This window comes from Mauremys reevesii, linkage group 1, assembly GCF_016161935.1.
Source record: "Mauremys reevesii isolate NIE-2019 linkage group 1, ASM1616193v1, whole genome shotgun sequence".
NCBI classification, from domain to species: Eukaryota; Metazoa; Chordata; order Testudines; family Geoemydidae; genus Mauremys; species Mauremys reevesii.
The window spans coordinates 62,041,363-62,062,127 of record NC_052623.1 but is presented as its reverse complement, the minus strand read 5'-3'; the positions used below and the strand labels follow the sequence as shown (position 1 = coordinate 62,062,127).

Below are 20,765 nucleotides of genomic sequence, written 5' to 3'. Positions count from 1 at the left end.
TGAATATAACCTCACAGACTCCATTTCAACTTGCTGTTTTTAGTGGCAGCTTGCCAAGGCCGCATCCTAACGTGTAGCCTTGACAGTGGGATGGTTTTCTTTTTCCTCTGTAAGTATGTTTTCAGGCAGTGCTCTCTCAAATGTCTACTGAATGAAAAAGCTGTTTGGAGAAACTTGGTAAGAAGCTGCCAGCATATAATCTCTCTCTAATCTTTTTATCTAGCTGTTTATACTGTGCCTGTCACCTCTGAATGCCTGGATGTGGAGACCCTTAGCAATGTCAGTGGCAAGAGAGGTGAAGGTGATGTCATCTATTTTTTTTCATTATGGGGGGCAGAGGGGACGTGGTGATAAATTAGTGCTTGTGGAAATTATGGTGGGAATGACAACCTGAAGGCTGAAATAATGTCTACCACAGGGTAAATATAACAGGCATCTGCAGTGCAAGTTCCCCATCCTCAGCTAGAGAAAGACTACCTTGAGAGCTAAGAGAATTATTATCCATGGCCATTCAGTCTTTGGCCTCTCTGCTGGGACTGCCAAGAAAGGTGCCAAATGTGAGGTGACATTAGTAATGTGGACACCTGTCCACTGAGAATTGGATTGAGACTGTGAACTTGTTTCACATAGGGGCATCAAGCAACCATGATTTTTTCCAAATAATTATACCAAACGTATTGTCCTGGGATGTTAGCACAATAGGTAAAATATGTGAAGTGTTTTGAAGAGAAAAAGCACTAACTGTAATAACAGTAATTTTTACTCACTGATCCTGGGTTGGATTTGAACTGCTGACCCATAGATGAAAGGCTCTGTGTACCATTTCCAATCCTTTGAGTTATCTAGTTCATCATTAGTATCTAGCCATAACAATTGTTGAAAAAGCTGAAAAGAGAGAAATCATGGAAGCAACAGTATAGGGTTGTTATCTTGTTGTGGTGAAACCTGCTATTGAATTTGCTAATACTTAACATAACTTTTTTTTAAAATAACCTTTTTTTCCAGTTTTTTTTTTTAAACAAAAATCCCTCAAGGAATAAAAGCACTTCTAGTAGTGTAGGGATGTCTCTCAGGATTCGTTGGCTGTTGGGGCTCTGACGTGGGAATCTGACCTGACCAGTTTGTGTGTTTTCAAGGGTGGACATTGGTCTTCCTTGTGTTAGCTATCTCTGTGAATACAAGGGTTAGGGAGAAGGTATTGGCAGATGACAAGTGCCCTCCCCATCCAATCAGCTTAATGGAAAAAAGCACTCTCCAAATCTTGCCTCTTAATATTCAAGGTGAGCCCATTGCTGCCACCCATACGGTTGCTGATCTTGCACTCATAAGAGAGCTTTGTGTTCCCCTTCCCCCTCCAGAAACCAGCTTCCTTTACATTACTCAACAGTTGCCATATTTGGTAAACAGAAACCATCCTGCCTAAGGAAACTATACCAGCTGTGGAAATATTTATTCATAACCTTGCAAGTACCCAAACATGTTATCCTGTGACTTCTTAGATAGAAGATAATATGCATAGCCATTTTATGTCTGAAGATATTTACCCATCCAAATTAGCAGTCTGAGACAAGAACATAAAGATTCCTCTCTAAATATGATAAAGTTATTTAGAAATTAGTTAAGTGATAAAACAGATCTAGTTCTTTCTGGATTCTTTCATAGGCAAAGGAGCATCTTAATACTACTAATACATTTCCTTGTCCTGACTGATTTTTGTGACACATTGAAGCAATACACTTTTTATTAGAGACCTTTCCAGTTAAAATATTGGCAGCACTAGGCGTTCCCACAAAAGGCTTCCCCATTTAGATTGTAGACTGCGGACTTGTGCTTTGCAAGAGAGAGGAGGAGTGTGAGGCCAGGAACTCTTATTAATTGGTTTTTCCATTTAAAAAAAATAGCTTTTTATGACCACACCCAAGGAGGAAGGTATGCTTCTGGGTGTGATATAAGTTAATAAAACTAACACCAGTTGGCAAACAAACGTGTTAAGCTGCACTTGCCTGAAAATGTGTACAGTTTTTTTTCTGGTAAATATACTGAATATATTCTTAGGATAGCACAGTTATCAACTTGTGGGGATGTGAAAAACGTGTAAAAGCTTTGTAAAAATACTATTGTGTGATGCAGTCCAGTCAGCTAAAAATTTTGTTCTTCTTAATTATTTTTATGAGCCTCAGTGATAATTCATCTCTAGCAGTAATAACAGTACCCAGAAAGAGGAAGAAGATTCTAAACTTCCTTCCTGTTTGATGGTACTGGAATTTTAACAAGGGATACTTCTGAGCATAGGTGCTGACTCTGCAGGTGCTCAGGGGCTCAAGCACCCACAGAGGAAAAAATAGAGGTTGCTCAGCACCCATGAGACTGGCTGAGGCTGCTGCTGTAGCAGCCTTCGGGCTGTCCCGACTCCCGTCCATCCGGTGTTGAGCAGGAGCTGCCTCGCCATTCACTCCTCTCTGGCCCCCAACACTGCCTTGTTAAGGAGGTGCTCAGGGGAGGGAGCGGAGCAGGGGTGAGGCCCCAGGGGAGGGAGAGGGGAGCCGGTCTGCAAAACCAAAAGTCAGCACCTATGCCTCTGAGTCTCCAGGAAGCCCCTCAAGCACATCACTAGATTATACTTTCATTTTCAGTTTATATTTAGAGCCAGATTTTTAAAAGTATTTAGGTGGCTAAAATGTAAAGAGGTTTGGTGGGATTTTTAAAAGGAGCCTTTGAAAATCTCACTGTGTCCCTATCTGCATGTTTAGGCACCTAACTGCTTTTTAAAATCTGGGCACTAGAAATTGTATGCTCTTGTTGTAAACCGAAATGTGCATTTCAGGTGACGCACAGATGTTTTGGAGGCAAATGGAAGATGAAAGAGTGGACTTCATATTTGAGCGGGTGCAAAATGTATTGCTGTCTCTGAAACAAAAGATCAAGGATGGAACTGCAACAAATGAAGGTTTGAAACCCTTATAATAGTTATGCATGACTATAATCAAATCTTGGGCCACCTTATCTGAAGCTGTTTGATAACTTGCCAGACCTTAACTGTAAGTTAAAAAGAAAAAAAAATTGTGCCCAAGGATGGCGGTAGTATTACTTATTATTCATATTATCATAGCACCCAGGAACCCCAGTCTGTGGACCAGGACCCCACTGTGCTAGATGCTGTACAAACATGGAACAAAAAAAGACAGACCCTGCCCCAGAGAACTTGCAGTCTATGGGTACATCTGCACTAGCGACTGTATACGTCAATGCATGTCCATAACCCCCTTACTGTCCACACCTAAACTCCAGAAGCACATGTCTGAAGGTGAGTAGAGGGCGTGTAAACTGACATGCCGGAGGAGTGTGGGCAAGTACGTGTATGACCCCACACCCAGGCCAATTTGCAGTGTTGACAGGCATAAAGGGGCATGTATCAGGTCTCAAGTTTCACTAGTCCTCCAGCCCCATTCCCGCAATGCACTGAACTTGTTTCTGCCTCACCCTCCTTACCGAATCTATAAAGGTCTCTGTGTCGTCTCTGTCCTCCCCCCTTCTCCCCTCCTCCGTCTTCACCAGTAGTAACAAGCTGCACTGACTACATCAAACAACTTCCCCCTGCGCTCTTTAGCTCAATATAGGTGAATGTGAATCCTGCTCCAAGAGCAGCCGCCTGACTCACCAGCCACATGCATGTGCCAATCAACGTGTGCTCAGAGTACTACTTGCCTGGAGTGTCAGAAACAAATATCTGTACCGAGAAATTTCACGGAGGCTGGTGTTCAGGGGACTCTGTCCTCATACTGGGAACACATCAAGCACTTGAGGGTCCTGGACAGAAAAGCAAAAGACTCCAACAGTAGCTCTGGGAAGGCTCGTCGTACATGCCCCTTCCATGATGGTCAGAATGGGGTGCTGTCGAGGACTCCCAGTACAAAGCCTGAAGTGGCTCATGCTCCCTTCCTCAAGCCCCCCGCCTCAGTGTCCAACAGGAGGCCAATGCGGGTCATGGTGAGGAGGCAGCAGGGACTGTAGAGGATGTCTGGAAGACCCAGAGGACAAGGAGTATGTGATTCTCCACCACTACCTAGAGGAGCTGGTTAAGAAACGCCTCTCCTCTGGTGAAACTGAGGAGGACCCCAAGCTGTGGCAAGAACCAGAACTGAAGGCTGGTAAGTTATAGTGGACTCCCATACACACCCGCCTCGCCAATATCCCCTCTTGCTCTGGTGCTGTACTCCTGATTTTAAAATTCAGGGCATTTTGCAATACTTGTGCACTGACTTTTCCTCCCTGGATAATATGCCATGCATTGCTGTGTCTCTGAGTTTGAACTGCAATGCTGTACAAACACCCCGTCTTCTTACCAGAGTCCTTCAATTCCACCAACCTCCATGCAGCCCCTGCTCTGCTCCAGCCCAAAATGGCCCCTCCCCAAGAAAGACACTGCTATAAGTCAATGATTTTATTGATTTCCAATCAACAACTATTATGCATTTAGCTAAAGAGGTGTCTTACAAACAGATTATTAATGAAAAATCATTGTGCATTTCTCGGCCAGCAGTCTGACAGCAATAGTCCCAGAGTCACCAAGTGCAGGGGAAAGGAGGGGCAAGTTAGAAAACTCCCGGTTGGGGATGGGACAGTTGTAGAAAACATATAGTTGTTTATGTGAAGTTAGCGACAGCTGTCAGTTACTCACAGGAGTCCTTTTTCCCATGGAAGATTACAACATTTTTACCACCCACGTTCCTGGTGTCTGGCCTCTCCCTGCATTGAGCCGTGGTGCACAAGCCAGGGGAAATGCAGGGAAGAAGAATCAAGTCTGGTGTTGGGATAAACATGGTGCGGTGTTCCTTTGCAGTGGAGAGCTTGTGGTGGTTACCTGAAACCACAGAGAAACAAAGTTGCGGTGTAGCTCTTTTTTTTTCCCCCATGTCCATTTCATCATTGTTAGGCAGGCATTGCCACTAACTTCAACATTGGCAGTCATTCCTAGTGGTTAGAGCAGGAGTTTGTAGTCAGAAGTCAGAGCCAAGGTCAGCTCCGATTCCTGAGAGTAAGAACCAGGTTTCTTGGAGTGAGCGAAGGCTGCATCGAAGGCTGAAGCAGGGCTGGATCAAGGCAGGAGCAGGCTGGGAACAGGTATGCACAGGAGCTGTTGCAACTGTGGGTGAATACTTTGAGCAGCCATTGAGCTGTTGCTTCTGGGCTTAAAAGCCAGTCTGCTGACTCTTCCCACCAGTCAGGTGATGTAGCCAATCAGGTAGCCTACTACAGGCCCGCTGGGCTCATTAGGTTATCCAGAGACTGGCTCTTCTGCAGGCCCTGCTTCCTGACAGTATCCCCTGACTCCCACCTCGGGGTGCCTCCTTGGGGCCTGGTTTCTTGGGGAACTTCTGATGGAACTCTTGCAATAGGTGTGGAGTGTGGATGTTCTCTACCAGTTCCCAGGGTGGCTCCTCCAGACAGTAGCATTCCCAGTCCACCAGGTACTGGAGCCTTTCCCCAACTCGCCAAGAGTTGAGGATTTTATGAATCAAGCACTCCTCCCGTCCGCAAACTGTTATGTGTGGCACTGCCCTGTTGAAGCGATTTGGGTATGGGTCGTCAGTGCAGGGCTTTAAAAGTGAGATACGAAAGACGGGATTGATCTCAAGGACTTGGGATGCTGTAACCTGAAAGCCACTGGCTTTACCTGTTCTATAATCTTGAAGGGGCCCAGGTATTGGTAGTTTAGTTTGGTGGATGGGCAGGTCAATTTAAGATTCTGGGCAGAGAGCCACACATGGGCGCCTGTGGCCAGATTGGGGGGCAGCCTGGTAGTCTTGGTGTGCATGATGTTTATAGACTTCTTTGGAGAGACTGCAAGTATTCCTTGAGCTCCTGGTGCACCTGATGTAGGTGGGAAGCTAAATCTGCAGTGGCTGGTACTGGGGAGCTGAGGGTGAAAGCCATAGTTTGCAAAGTGGGCTACTTTGGATTGAGGTGTGGACTGCATTGTTATATGCAGAGTCGGCACAGCATAGCAGGGAAAGCCAGACATTCTGGTAGCAACTCAAAAGCAGCAAAGATATTGCTCCAGGATTTGATTGACTCTCTGCCCATTAGTCTGTGAGTGATAGGCAGAGGATGTGATGGGCTTGATGCCAAAGAGTCTGAGAAATTCCCACCAGAATCAGGAAATGAAGTGGGGGCCCCAGCCCAATACAGTGCCCGTCAGTAACCCATGATAGCGGAAGCCATCTTCCAGGAAGGGCTGATGAAGCATCCCATCTTAGTTAGGAGGTTGACGACAACCAGGATTGCTGAGTGTCCTAGGAGCGTGGCAGTTCTGCAATGAAATCCATTGATATATGTAGACCATGGCTGTAGAGGTAAGGGAAGAGGCTGGAGGAGGCCCTTGGGGGTTTGATTGTGGATTTTTGGTATGGGCACAGAGATCGCAGGACTTTAGGTAGTCCTTGATGTAATCTTGTAGGCCTGGCCACCAGAAGCTCCTCAAGACCAGATTCCAGGTCTTGAACTGGCCAAAATTCACCCTCCCTCAGGGAATCATGGCACAGTGGGATAGTTCAGTGGTTTGAGCATTGGCCTGCTAAACCCAGGGTTGTGAGTTCAATCCTTGAGGGGGCCACTTAGGGGATCTGGGTAAAACTCAGTACTTGGTCCTGCTAGTGAAGGCAGGGGGCTGGACTCGATGACCTTTCAAGGTCCCTTCCAGTTCTAGGAGATTGGTATATCTCCTATTTTTATTATTTAACTGAAGCCTAGGTTGTTCCTCTGGAACACAGATACAACCCTGGCAACAAAGGAGGTTATTCTGTAGTCTGATCCCTGAGTTGAGTCGCGTATCCACGTTGTTCAGAGCCTGGCGGATCTGGATTATGAACAGGTCATCAAAAAGAAGGGAGCGGATGGAGGACGTTGGACTGTTGTCGATTGTTCCATTAACGAAGTTGGACACCTTGAGCATGGTGGCAGAGGGCTCTTCACCACGTTTGAGAGATTCATCTTTACGGGATAGCACAACAGCCTTCCCTTTTCTCTTCCGTGGGCGATAGGTCACAGCAAAGTTGAAGTGAGTGGAAAAAGAGGGACCAGTGGATTTGGTGTTGGTTAAGGTGTCTAGCAGTCCATAGATACTCCAGGTTTTTGTGATCCATAGGAATCGGGCTCCTTCTAGAGGTGGTGCCACTCCTTGAAAGCTGCCTTAATAGCCATTAGCTCCGTGTCCCAAAGATGGTAATTTTTTTCTAACAGCATTAGTTTCTGAGAGTAAAAGGCACAGGGATAGAGTAGATTGTGGGGGCCTGCATGTTGAGTTAATACTGCAACTGTGGTGTCGGCCTCAGTCCTAAATGATTTAGTGAGATCTGGGTGAATCATGATTGGTACTGAGGTGAATGCCTTCTTCTGTCGATCAAAAGCCTACTGAGCCTCCGTGGACCAGGCGAACCAGGCTGCTACTTGTAGGAGCACTCTTATAGGGGCAGCCAGGCTAGAGAATCCTTTAATAGATGGCCTGTCAAAATTGGCGAACCCCAGGGATCACTGGATCCTGCATATATCCTTGGGCACAGCCCGGTCAGATATTGCTGCCCCATCTGTGGGTCCATGGTTAGATGATATATTCCAAGAATTCCACTGTGTCCTTATCGAACTCACATTTCTCGAGCTTCATAAAGAGGTGGTTTTGGCAGAATCTCTCTAAGACAGTGTGTGCATGATGATTGTGGAGGTCCTGACTTTCAGAGAAAATGAGGATGTTGTTCAAGTAATTGACAATAAATTGGTCCAGCAGTCTGTAAATATGTCGTGTATGAAATGGTGGAAGGTCACAGGGCTTTGCATTACCCAAGGGTATGACCAAATATTCCAAGTAGCCATCCCTGATACAGAAGGCACTCTTCCATTTGTCTCCTTCCAGGATCCTCACCAAGTTCTAAGTTCCACAGAGGTCCAACTTTGTAAGACCCCTTGGTGAAGCAGAGTCTTTTGAGCAGCTTGTTAATAAGTGGTAAAGGGATACTGGTTTCAGACTGTAATTTTGTTCAGAGCTCAGCAGTGCACACAAGGCTGGAGGGAGTCATCTTTCTTTGCCATAGAGAAGCTCCGGGGATGTGGAGATACAAATGAACCTCTTCTGCAGGTTTTCCTCAAGATAGGCCCAGAGTACCAGTAGTTTGGGTTTGGAGAGCACGTAATTGCACATGAACGGATACTCTGCTCCCAGCTGGAGGTCGATGGGGCAGTCGTGACTCCAAGGGAGGGGTAAGATGTCAGATTTCTTTTTGTCAAACTTGTTGGCAGAGTGTGGATAATTAACAGGAATCCGTGGAGTCATTTGGAAGGTGGTGGGGGTTGCCAGGGTTGCTTTTGAATCCTCCCTTTGTATCTCTGAATTCCTTGGATGACCAAGTGAGCCACAAAGGGTTGCTGGTCCCTGATCGTCTCTCGTGAAACAAGTTTGTCGTCAAGATGGAAAATCAAAGCGTACTGTGCCTGACTGCCAGTGGATGCGAGGGTTGTGGGTGATGAGACGGGATGTCAAGGACAGCTGATGAACGTGGTGCACAAATCTGTGCAAACTGGAGAATTTCTTGGTGGCCTCAAAGGGTAGTTACCTCTAAGGGAGCTGTCTGGTGGGTGATTGGTTCGGATGGAAGGGGTGACCTGTCTGTGGACTCCACTAACTCAGGTCTTTGTACTGGGTGAGGATACTGTGTGGTCAGGTGAACTCCAAGTCTGTGAGGCACCCAAGTCCACCAGTGCCTCTTGGTTGATACCAGGCATCTCGGGGTGCTGGAGAGGGAGTTGGATTGGCCATCCCCAGGGTACTGGGGGATGAAAGTTGGTGTAGGCTGCTGGGAGAGGGGAAAGGCAGCCTGGAGCCTCCTGTCAAGGTTGAGATTTGGTGTTTCTCAACCAAGGTGTAGATTGGACCCTGACAGGACAGCTTGATGCAAAGTGGGCAGTATAGGCCTGAGGCCTGGCATCAATTCTATAGCCAGGCCTGATTGACTTGCATGGGTTCGGGCAGTGGAGAGAGGACCAGTGATGGGGAGGACGGGGCAGGACTGGTGGGAGCCAGGAGGACCACCTTTCTTCTTAGTAGTATTCAATCAGGCAGTTGTTGATGTTGATGCATAGGTTGACTAAGGTATCCAGGCCAGAGGGGGAGTCTACATATGCCAGTTCATCCTTTAGGCCAAGCCAGAGACGATAATACGACATTAATATTGTCATTTAGGCTGAGAAGTGATAGCACTGGGTGGCCTTCTTCCACTTGAGGTCTACTACCCAGTTCTAGAACTCTGCTGTATATATATAGCAACTGGCCAGCACCCCTCTCGCAGCACTTGAAGCACAGTTTTGGCCGCATGCTTGGAATTTGGGTCAGTGAAGATCACTGCCATATCTTGAATGAAGTCCTTAAATTGTCCCAGAAGCAAGCTTGATTTTTTTCCAGCAGTAGAGATGCCCAAGGCAGGGCCTCCCCAGTTACCAGGCTAACAATCAGTCCCACTCAGGCTTGGTCAGTGGGATACAACTGTGAGTGTAGCAGAAGTCGGAGCTTGGGCTTGTTTGAGTTGGGGACTGACAGTGGTGCAGCTTGGGCTTGCAGGACTACATTCTGCACCTGGAGGGTGACAGCCTTGGCCTGAAAGGTCTGTAGGGCTCCTACTGTGTGTTGGAGAGAGATTGGCGTTTGTAGAATCCATGCTCATCATATCAGCTCTTGTTCCCTTAGTGTTTGTGCTGGGGCTGCTGAAACTGTCAGTGGCGGGGGCATGGGTGGTCACGCCTAGTGGTTAGAGCAGGAGTTGGTGGTCACAGACTTGAGCCCAGAGTCCGAGCTGGAGCCAGAAGCCCGAGGTCAGGAATCGGGACTGAGGGTCAGGACCTGGTTATTTGGAGTGACGCGAGGCTGGATCCAAGGCAGTATCAGGGCTGGAAACAAGTAGGCATAGGAACTATCACAGCTGTGGGCGAATGCTTTTAGCAGCTGCCAAACTGATGCTGCTTAAGAACCAGTCTGCTGACTTTTCCAACCAATCAGGCCATGTAGCCAATCAAGCAGCCTAACTACAGGCCAGCTGTGTTCATTAGGTTGCCTGGAGACTGGCTCTGCTGCAGGCCCTGGTTCCTGACAGACACAGGGCAGGATTATCTGGTGAGGCTGAGGCAGGTGGGGGATGTTTGTGGTTTGCCTGTCTGCACAGAAATCCTGTACACGACCTGAGAATAGTGTCAGTTCCCAGGTGAATTGCTTCCCAGTCCTGGAAGCGTATTTCAGCAAATTTCTGGTGCAACTCCAGCTGGGTCTTGAGGTTCAATGGCAGTGCAAATCTGCTTGGTCCACCTTCATAGCTGACCAACTCCCTCCATTATGTAGAGGGAGGATCAGTAGCAGAAAGATCTCGATGGCACTGGTTGCCCGATCTCCTCCAGAGGACTGGAAAGCCACTTCTGTTTTCAATTTTGGTACCTTGAAAACTGCTGTGTTCTCCAGATGTTAGCCATCCTTTAAAGAAGAAATTGCAAACTGATAACATAGCCCCTGCAAGGAACTGCCCCCTCCTCATCCCTCCAGCCCCTTGAGCCACTGTGAACATTTTGTATTTAAAACAGTACATTTTTCTTAGCATTGTTAGCCTCTGTTCCTTCCTCATGGGCTGCAAAAATCGTCTGACAATCCTGAATAGTCTAGCAGTTGCATTTCTGAAACCCTGAAAAGTATCAAAATTGTAGCCTTTTACAGCAAAGTTGTGTCATGGGGTGGGATTTCTTGGCTTCTTCCAAAAGAAGAAACAATTTATAATGCTGCCCTTTTCTTCTACTTGGCAGGACCTTTCGCTCCCATGAGGTAAGCCATTCCACCAGGAGTGTAGGAGCAGTAACCCAGAGATGGTAGAGGCAGACAGGGACGGACCAGGGAAAGAGCTACTCATAGAGATGGACAGGAGGAACCAGGAACAGTTTAAATTCCTCAGAGCACAGGAGGATTGGGCTCTTCAGCAGGAAGAGATATTGATGAGCCAGTTCCTGAAACTGGAGGCACTTCATAGGGAATGGGAGCATTCCCTAATGGAGAGGCTCTTTGAACTGGTGGCCAAATGAGTTCAGGGTCTGCCTGCTGCTGGAGCCACTGAACCTCCAGCTATCGCCACCACCTCTTCCTCTGGCTGAAGCTGGAGGATCCTCTTTTAAGGACCCCCCCTGAGTGATTGGGTAGAGAGCCTGCAGGACTCCTGGGACCTCCTCCTCACTCAAAACCCTTTTTAGGGAGACCTCTTGTTCTCCTCCTGGACGGTGAGCCTATGGGAGTCCTAGAGCCCCACCAAGTGCCACCCCAAAGCCCATGCAGGAGACCTCTCCTGTCTTCCCCAAGAGAGATTTTCCCATCATTCCCTCTTGTTGGGAGGAAAGCAAGGAGAAAGGTGCAAAGATTGCAAAGTTTAGTCAGTGCTCACAAATTCATTCCTTTAATGTTTTAAAGATCGTTAGCTGACTTTTCTTTTTAAAAATATTTTAATTACATGTTCCACATAGTACTTTTAGTAACTGTTATCGTTTCCTCGGCTTGCATGTGGCCCCTCTCTCTTAAATATAATCAACAGAAGATGTTTTCAGGTTCGGGATTGGGCCCCACAATTCACAGCACATGAAATTGAATGACATATTACTCTCTGTTGCCATGATATTACAAATACTTTTCTGTCTGTCCCAAACCACACGACCTACCCAGGTTCAGAAATGTCCCACGGATAGTTAGGAGGGATGGGGAAAGTGTAGTACATAACACTCACTTACAGAAAGCACTATTGGTTTAACAACACAGTAGAACTCTAGATAAACATCTGTATGGCTTAGTTCACATGCAGAAATCAAAATTCCAGTAACTTACAGCAATGACAGCATCTGCCACTATCCTGTCCATAAATGGCCCCTCCCTTTGCCCCCAAAACCTTGACCAGTTGCAGTCATTAGCACCACTAACAGCAAATAATTAAAAGAAGAGAATGGCTGCATATTCCACTCCTCCCCCCAGGCCTTGCAAATGTTGATAGGGTCATTAACAGAGATTGAGTGCTCTTGATAACAGAAATTTGTAAACAAGTGTGACTAGTGATGACTGCTTGCATCCGAAGAAGTGGGTATTCACCCACGAAAGCTCATGCTGCAAAACATCTGTTAGTCTATAAGGTGCCACAGGATTCTTTGCTGCTTCTAGTGAAGACAAAAACATTTTACAATGACTGCATTACAACTTGGCCATAGCACAGCACAGACCCAACCCTAAGGTGAGGTGGAGGTGCCCTGTTACAATTATCATTAATGTGTGCAATGTCACAGTAATGAGTGGCTAAAATGGGGTTCTCACAACAAATATTTTGGTGGCCTCAGAGTGTGGCCACCAATTCTTGCAGGTGGTCGCTCTGACAATTTTTCCTAAAATACTTAATTAACTTTAGGAAAAACAAATAAATATGCACATATCCATGTCCAAATCATTGTAATTTATTTATAAAGTTTTTTTTGCAAACTCAATAAAAATAACGTACAGTTGTCTCTGTTCTTTACTGGACCTACACAGAATAGAAACACAAATAAGGTGCTTTGCATGTTCTTATCTTTTGTTGTTTGTTTCCTTTGCTTTTTAGGTTGCCTTTTTTTAACTTGCTAGCCGGTAAGTCTGCTGCTGTACATTTGTCAATATCACTTTTCACAGAAGCAGACATTTTAGCTTGCTAGGAGGCAGAGAAAAGTGATATTAACAAATGTACAAATATAACTTTTCACAGCAAATATACTCAGCCACTGCAAGCTAGGGGACAGATTAAGCCCTGGATGGGGAGGTGGGTAGGGAGTCAGCAAGGGCCAGGGGTGAGGGATGGGTGGTGAGCCCGGGGCTGGCACCTGCTGCAGTGGAGCTGGGGCTGGGGCTGGAGCTATCTGGGGTTGCCAGCTTCCACAGGATAATAGTCACCCTCTTCTACACTAGAATGGCTTCCCTGAATCAAGTGTTCTGGCGCTGGAGGTTTGGTGCATGCTCCTCAGATGGCTCCATGAAGGTCTGTTTCCTCACTGGGAAGTTCTGAAGCCACTGCTGGCCATCTCTGCTTTCTGAAATGATGTGATCCTACCACACTTTGCCGGTTCTTCTTCACCAGAAGCTACTGTCCATCCAAGAGCATACAGTGGCAATACCGGCATTTACCATATCAGTATCATGTGAGCTGAATGAATTGTCATTGACCTTCAGGGTCAGTCACCTTCAACATATCAAAGTTCTGCTCAAATTCCATTGAGCATTTCACCGATCACCTACTCCACTGCATAAATGTTTGTTTCGCAATAAGGAGCAGGAGCAGAACCAGATCACCATTCCGTTGTTCCAAGTCTTCCACCTAACTCATCAGGAATAACACTGAGGAGTGACATGATCAGGAACTGCCATTGGCAACTGTGTGGGAGAAGGTATCAACAACACACAGCAAACTGGTTCCTAGAGCGTTTCCCTGTCTGCACAGAACCCTGGGACACCATCCCTGAATTGGTAGCGCTAACGTCGCCTAACAGCAGCAGCAGTGTGGACGTAGGTGTATACATTTACACTGCATTACACCCATGTCCAGCACAGCATAATGTGGACATTCGGCGTGCTGTGGGGAGCATGCATGAGCATGTACACGGTCCAGTACTTGAGTCTGCATGCAAAAGCATCCCCGTTAGGTTGGGAGCCCCAGACCTAAATCCAGGCCTGAACGAGTAAATGGGAAGGGAGGCATGATCACCAAAAAAATTCCTTGCTGCCTCCAAAGGGTGCTTAGTTTGATTAATATGTGTTGTGACAAGCTCACTTGAAAACCTGTTTTTCTGCTTTTATTAATGTAATTTGCCAACAACTAATCCTCAGCATGGCTTTTTATGTATACGGAGCTGAGATGTTTATACATGAGAAATAACTCTGGAGCCTTGTGTATTCATTTCTCTTTAGCATGTTTTGCACTAGAAGCTGAATTCCCCAGTTAATTGAATGGGTTCACATTGTAATTATGATCTCCTGAGAGTCTTTAACTATGGAGACTCCATTTTAACTTTAGATTTCAGTAGGAAAAACTTTAGAATGGAAGAACTTGGGGAGCCCATTACGAGATCGCTTTGATGGCATTAAGAGGTGAAACTAATTTCGGTGCAAGTCTTCAGAGCTTTCTTAGGCCTGGTCTACACACAGTGTTTGTACGGGTTTAACATTTTGGTTAGGACAGTACATTTTTTACCAAAATAGTTATATCAGTACAACTCCTAGTGTAGGTGGCATTTATACTACTAGTATAGCTTATTCCCCTTCTATGAGAACAGCTATACTAACAGAAAGCGCCTTTATACTGGTATAACTGCGTTCCACGCTAGGAGGACTGTTCTGCTTAAATGATACTAGGATCGCTAAAGTGGTACAACTTTCATGTCTACAAGCCCTCGGTGTCGGTATTATGCAACATTACAGCAACACAGTGTTGTACAAGTAAACTTAAACTCCTATTGCAATAAAAATTCTCATGCTGCTGATCTATAAAGTCCCTGTTATGTTATCACCATGAAATATCAGTGCAAGCTTTTACTGCCATTTAACTGCTGGTGTTGTGGTAGTACAATAAGTTACTATATTGCAAACTGGAGTTTGAGACTGACTTTCTCTCTTACTTCCTTGCATTGTCCTTGCTCTTTAATAAACATTCTAGCTAATTTGAAAATGGCGTTAATTGGCTTTGGCAGAAACAGCATCCAGCCCTTCTCAGCAAGAAGATAGTTAGCTAGGAGAGAGGGTGTAAAGACATTAAACTATATTAAAATGTGTTATGGGAATGGAGACTTCTGAAATGCCCATCAGAAAAAAAAACCTCCACAAATTCTCCCAAGTCCAGGGAATTCTCAGTTCTGAGTTACAACCATCAGGACCAGCTGTAACATTATTGTAGCAAATGTAGGCCTCTATCAGGGGATGTGTTGCAGTGCTTAGATTCTAGTGTAGCAGGGATAGAAGTTACTGTGGGAGGCTTATGCTCTGAATTTCCTGTTATTTGTCAATCATTCCTTTTAATTACACATTGTTATTTAGAAACAATATGTCTGTTTTGTTTTGTTTTTTGTTTTGTAAACAGAATGCTTCCAAGCTTTGATACTGGTGGATAAAGCTGATGGAAGCGATCTCTTAGCATTGACAAATGGTATGTGTGCAACTTAACTCCATTTATTCTACACTCTCCAATATTTTATCTTGATTTAATCAGCAGAAGCATAAAGTTGAATAAAATAAGCCTGAAAAATCAACTACTATTGCATGTAGACCAACTGTAGTGTTAGTCTAATCAAGCCTACTGTGTTTTCTTTTCCTTGGTTTTCACAACTGTATGTAGGTATGTATAGTTCCCTTCAAGTGGAGATGTGATACTTTAAATTAGAAGCATCATGTTTTCTGGTATAGCAATTAGGGAGAGAAGAAAGGTTGAGCTCTTGATGTATTTCCTTGTCAAGCCATAAAATGTGGGCATAGATGTGAGTAGCTTATTTCTTTTGGAAGTAAACAAAGGGTTTTGGAAATGGGTCAGGGAATTCATAATGGAAATGACTACATTTTTTTGGCTTATCACATTAGTAATTCCTAAAAGAGCAGAAGAGGAAGAGGAAAAGCTTGCTGCAGACATTAATGCACTGACAAGCAGCTCATTCATGGCCTGATCCTACTTCAGGGTTTCTCAAACTTCATTGCACCACGACCCCCTTCTGACACAAAATTTACTACATGACCCTGGGAAGGGGAACCGAAGATCAAGCCCCTCTGCCCTGGGCAGGGGGGCCAAAGCTGAAGCCTGAGCCCCGACCCCCCGGGAGTGGGAGGATGAAGCCGAAACTTGAGGGCTTCAGCCCTGGGTGGGGGCTGTAATCTGAGCACCACCACCCAGGGCTGAAACCCTCAGGCTTCGGCTCCAGCTCTGGGCGGTGAGGCTCGGACTTTTGGCTTCAGCCCCACACCCCAGCAAGTCTAACGCCAGCTCTGGCGATGTCATTAAAACAGGGTCACGACCCACTTTGGGGTCCCAACCCACAGTTTGAGAACCGCTGTCCTAGTTGCTCGAGTTTCCCATTGATGTTAAGTGAGGGTTGCAGGATCAGAATGTTAAAATGTATCAAATCTCAGGCTCTGTCTACACGACAGACCTTACAGCAGCACAGCCACTGTAAAGTCTCCGGTGTAGCCGTTCTCCCATCAGCATAATTAAACTATCCACAAGGAGCAGCGATAACTGTGTCAGTGGGAGAGCGTCCAATGCCAACATAGTGCTGTCCACATTGGCGCTTTTGTCAGTGAAACTTGTCGGTCAGGGGTGTGAAAAAAAACACTCCTCTTACCAACAAAATTTTACCGACAAAAATGCTAGTGTAGACGTAGCCTCAGTCTTGTATTAGCACCTAAATTAAAAGAATGTTGTTCACCTGGTTTAGGTACAAAATGTGAATTCTCTTTAGTCTAATGATCTGGGGGGAATGTCGGTTCACAAACTGGTGAATCTAAACCACTGTAGAAGTGATGAATATTCTCTCTTCCTGTCTGCAACCTGTCAAAACCCACCATTTGTCAAACAGAAATTATAAATATCAGACTTCTTCCTCACCCCACCCTCTGCCCCATACTTTACTATTTCTGTAAAGCCTCAAGAAAAATGTAGTGATTTGCCTTAGAAGAGGAAGCATTAGTTAACCAATCCTATTCCCAGTGCTGACAATATCAATGTCGCAGGTTCGTAGGGTGTAAATTATTGTATTAATTGAGGGCGATGCAGGTGTGCAAGGTTTAAAATTACTACATATTATTTTTTGCCTTTGAGTAAAACTTTAGTAAGAGCCCTTTAAATTTGATGTTTTATTTCATTATACTTTTCATCTGTCATTAGTTAATTCTGTTTAAAATATAGTATTGCATCATGTGGTGTAGAGGCGATGATAAATCCAGAAGTTTGTGTATGTGAATAAATGCTCCGTAGAGTATTTCAGTAAAGCAGTTACTGAGATGAGGCAATCAGTCTCCCAACATAAAAATAAAGGGCCAAACTGTGTCCTCATTTGCACCCCATAAAACTCTACACACTACCATGGGATTGCATAATATGTGAGTCAGTTCACAATGTGGCTCAAACTATGCAAACTCTGGGTTATATTTTATGTCAGTTTTTTTAATAAACCAATATCTCTACTGTCACTCTGTGTATGTATATTTTTTGCGTATAGTATCTATATGAACTTCCAGGGTTGCAGCTTGATCAAACTTAGAAGATTTAGGGCAGATGCAGTTCAATATTCTGATCTTTTGGGGTGGGGGGGGTAATGGGAGGTGGTAGCCCATTTCTCTGCAAATTTATCGAAGTCCCGTAGGTGGCACACTGAAATCTATTCCACTGGAGATTCTCTCTTTAGTAAGGTTTATCTAAGTTCTCCATTGTAGTTTGTTTTTATTAAACTGTTTCATTAGCGCACACTCTTTTTCTTTCTTTTTGGCTAGTGTAATTCACAAAAGTGAAGTGTCTTTAATGTATTTTGGTATCTGATAAACTTACAAGTCACCACATTAATTGTAAAAATGTAATGTGGATTGCTGAAGTCTCTGTATTTTAATTTTTAAAGTAAACAATGTGACTACTGAAGATGGGATGGAGAGAAGCAAACCTAGGTTACAGCCTTCTGTATCAAATGAAAATACAACAGGTTCTCTTTTGTGAGTATTCAGGTTACATTTCATTTCAGTTTACTATAGCCAGTTCTTTTGTCTTGCACAAGAGACTTCGGCACTAACGCTATAAAATTAACTGTTTAAACACAAGTTTGAATCGTGCTTATGGTCCAAGCCTCAACCTGACCTGTGTGGAAGACTTGAATGTCCTCCAAGTTACAACAAAAGGGTGCATGTTTGCCAGTAGCTAGAGAAGGGATAGAGTGATACAGTTTCGCTGTGTATGAAGGTGTGCAGTTAAAGCCGTGGATAATTACGGTACTGGTCGGGGACTCAGGAGATTTGAGTTCAGTTCCCAGCTCTGCCACAGACTGTGCAGGACCTTGGGCAAGTCACTTAAACTCTGTATGGTTCAGCTGCTGTTCGGTAAAGTGGGGTGTATAATATTTCCTTCATCTTGTCTATTTAAAGTGTAAGTTTTTTGGGACAGAAGCACGCTGTAACAGATGGCTCATACGGTGCCCAGCAAAGAGGCCATGATTGCCATTGAAACCTCATGGCACTAGCTTAATACAAATAATGATCCGTTGAAACCGAGGACTTCATGATTGGGACCAAGAGTTATTTTCTCCCCCGACTGAAAAAGTTTGAACAATTAAAAACTGAATCTTTGATTGGTAACACAAGGCACGGTTCAAATTATTATTTATTTTTTTGTGATTCTAACAGAATGGAGGCGAAAGAAAAATCACACTCAGGGAATGAAGACGTATGTAGTGAAACAAGGGAGTTACCTTTAAAGCTATGTTACCAGAATCATGACTGCTCTAATGTATGTCTTGCCAACAGACCACTGAACTCATACAAGGGGGAAAACCCTCTTAAAATACCAATCCTGTGTCATTTCCAGAGACGACATGCAAAAGCAGACTTGCTTTCAAAGTCACTTGATGTGAATTATAAGGCCCCCTGTGGGAGGAGTCTGAGAAACTTTCAAGATGTGCAGAGTTACCTGTCTGAAACAGAGTGCAACTTCTTATTTGTCGATCACTTTTCTTTCAACACATACGTACAGCTGGGCAGAAACACTCTGAACCGAGAAGCACTTGTATTTGATTTTGATATCAGCAATGGAGCTGAGTCTGTGCCCATTTCCTTCTGTAATGAAGTTGACAGCGCAAGATTACCTTATTTTAAATACAGGAAGGCCTCGTGGCCACGTGGGTACTATCTGAACAACTTCTCCAGCATGTTTCTTGACTCATGTGACTGTACAGATGGCTGCACAGATAGGTAAGTAGAAAAAGTTGACCTCTATCTAAAGCCAAGTCGTACAGGTGGCCTGAATAACATGAAGGGAGACTGTCAAATTTACTGTGTGCATTTAGTAATATAGTCACTTTGCCTAATAACACACAGGGTAACAAAAGCATTTGATGGTCCAAATTAAAAGCTTTAGCTCTGCTGTATGTGCAGAAGAGTGGGGAGGAGCAGATCCATTGCATGCTCTTCTCATCCACTTGCAGGCTCTTTTTCCACAGGAGTTGAGACTCTCTGGTTATGTAGGGAGTGGGGCCAGAGCCAGGCCAGGCGTTGTTCACAACGAACTTTTGCGGCTATAAGAGTGTAAGATAATAGTGACAGAGTCAGTATTCTCTTCTGTCGCTCCCCAATCTGCGTTGTGAACTCTAGTCATTTTCTGGTGCGGGGAGGGAGATGGTGAAGCAGTGGCAGGCACGGATGCCATCATAGTACAGATTTTGTTCCGTTTGTTTATTTTGTGTATTAGATAGTATTTTGTGTAGTCAGTTTCGCTGTGTCCCCCGGTGTAGTTAGTCCCCAGCCTCCTCCGTTGTTGTTTGGGCCTTCTACAGGACACAGGCAAAAGAAAAATTCTTAACATGGGAAAATGTGATTGTAGACCGAAAAAAATGGTGGTGGTTTGGGGGGGGCTGAAAGTACTTAGAAAAACATAGGTTTCAAATTGACCAGATTTAAAGTTAGCTTTGTCCCTTTAATCGCATCCTTATTTTCACATGACATTTTACTGTTGCTCTTCTAGGTCAAAATGTGCATGCCTACAGCTGACTGCAAAAGGCTGCAGTGAAAATTCTGCCTCACCAAGTAACAGAGCATCTTGTGGTTACAGGTATAAAAGACTGGATGGACCTGTCCCCAGTGGGTAAGACACCTAGAGTTTACACTGGTATTTTATCCACATACAGTTATAGTATAGCTTTGAGCAGGGGGTTGGACCAGACGACCTCCTGAGATCCCTTCCAACCCTTATATTCTATGATTCAGGCCACGCTTAAACAGCTTTTGGTTAGCGAGCATCATGGGGAGGATGGGGGGGGTGTTATAGTGATTGTATTGAATGATCATGGTGAAATGGGGAAAGTACTTTTGTTTTGAAAGCCACAGCATGGGTTTTGTATTACAGGAACTATTTTTTTATACTTAGTTCAGCTTGCAAGACTAGCACGGTAGATCTCAAAGCATTTTAGAAAGATCACAGTCTCCTTACAGACAGAGAAGCTGAGGTACAGACAGGTGAAGTGATTTGTTCAACATCACCAGCAGGCCAGTGTCAGTGCTAGGAATAGAGCCCAGGTCTCTTGGGTTCCAGTCCAGTGCTCTGTCCACTTAGGGTATGTCTACAACTGCAGTTAGACACCTGTGGCTGGCTTGTGCCAGCTGACTCGGGCTAAGGGGCTGTTTAATTGCAGTGTAGACATTCAAGCTGGAGCCTGGGCTCTAAGACCTGCCCACGTTCTAGGGGCTTAGAGCCTAGGCTCCAACTCAAGCATGTACAGTTAGACAGCCTCTTAGCCTGAGTCCTGCGAGCCTGAGGCAGATGGCATGGGCTACCTGCAGGTTTTTAATTGCAGAGTAGGCATACCCATAGTGCAAGTACTGTGGTAACATGGCATTGAACCTGGGAGCTGCCAGATCACAGCTGGCTCTTGCATGACTCCTTATGGAATGAAAGCCCCTCACTGAACTTGTTCCAACGTTTTGACAATCATCTCCACCCCAAAATGTCACAAGCTGG

The 20,765-nt window shown here is 45.0% G+C and overlaps 1 protein-coding gene across 1 annotated transcript in view; it reads left to right on the top strand.

Annotated features, from left to right (window-relative positions):
• Window positions 1-20,765, top strand: part of LOC120403759 (histone-lysine N-methyltransferase SETDB2-like) — an 88,208-nt gene continuing 67,443 nt past the window's right edge. Inside the window, exons 1-7 of the mRNA XM_039535404.1 lie at window positions 1-109; window positions 224-301; window positions 2,825-2,947; window positions 15,147-15,212; window positions 17,665-17,755; window positions 18,440-19,003; window positions 19,773-19,892. Of these exons, the coding sequence (XP_039391338.1) occupies window positions 91-109; window positions 224-301; window positions 2,825-2,947; window positions 15,147-15,212; window positions 17,665-17,755; window positions 18,440-19,003; window positions 19,773-19,892 (1,061 nt within the window). The 5' untranslated portion in view covers window positions 1-90. The remainder of the gene's footprint in view (window positions 110-223; window positions 302-2,824; window positions 2,948-15,146; window positions 15,213-17,664; window positions 17,756-18,439; window positions 19,004-19,772; window positions 19,893-20,765) is intronic.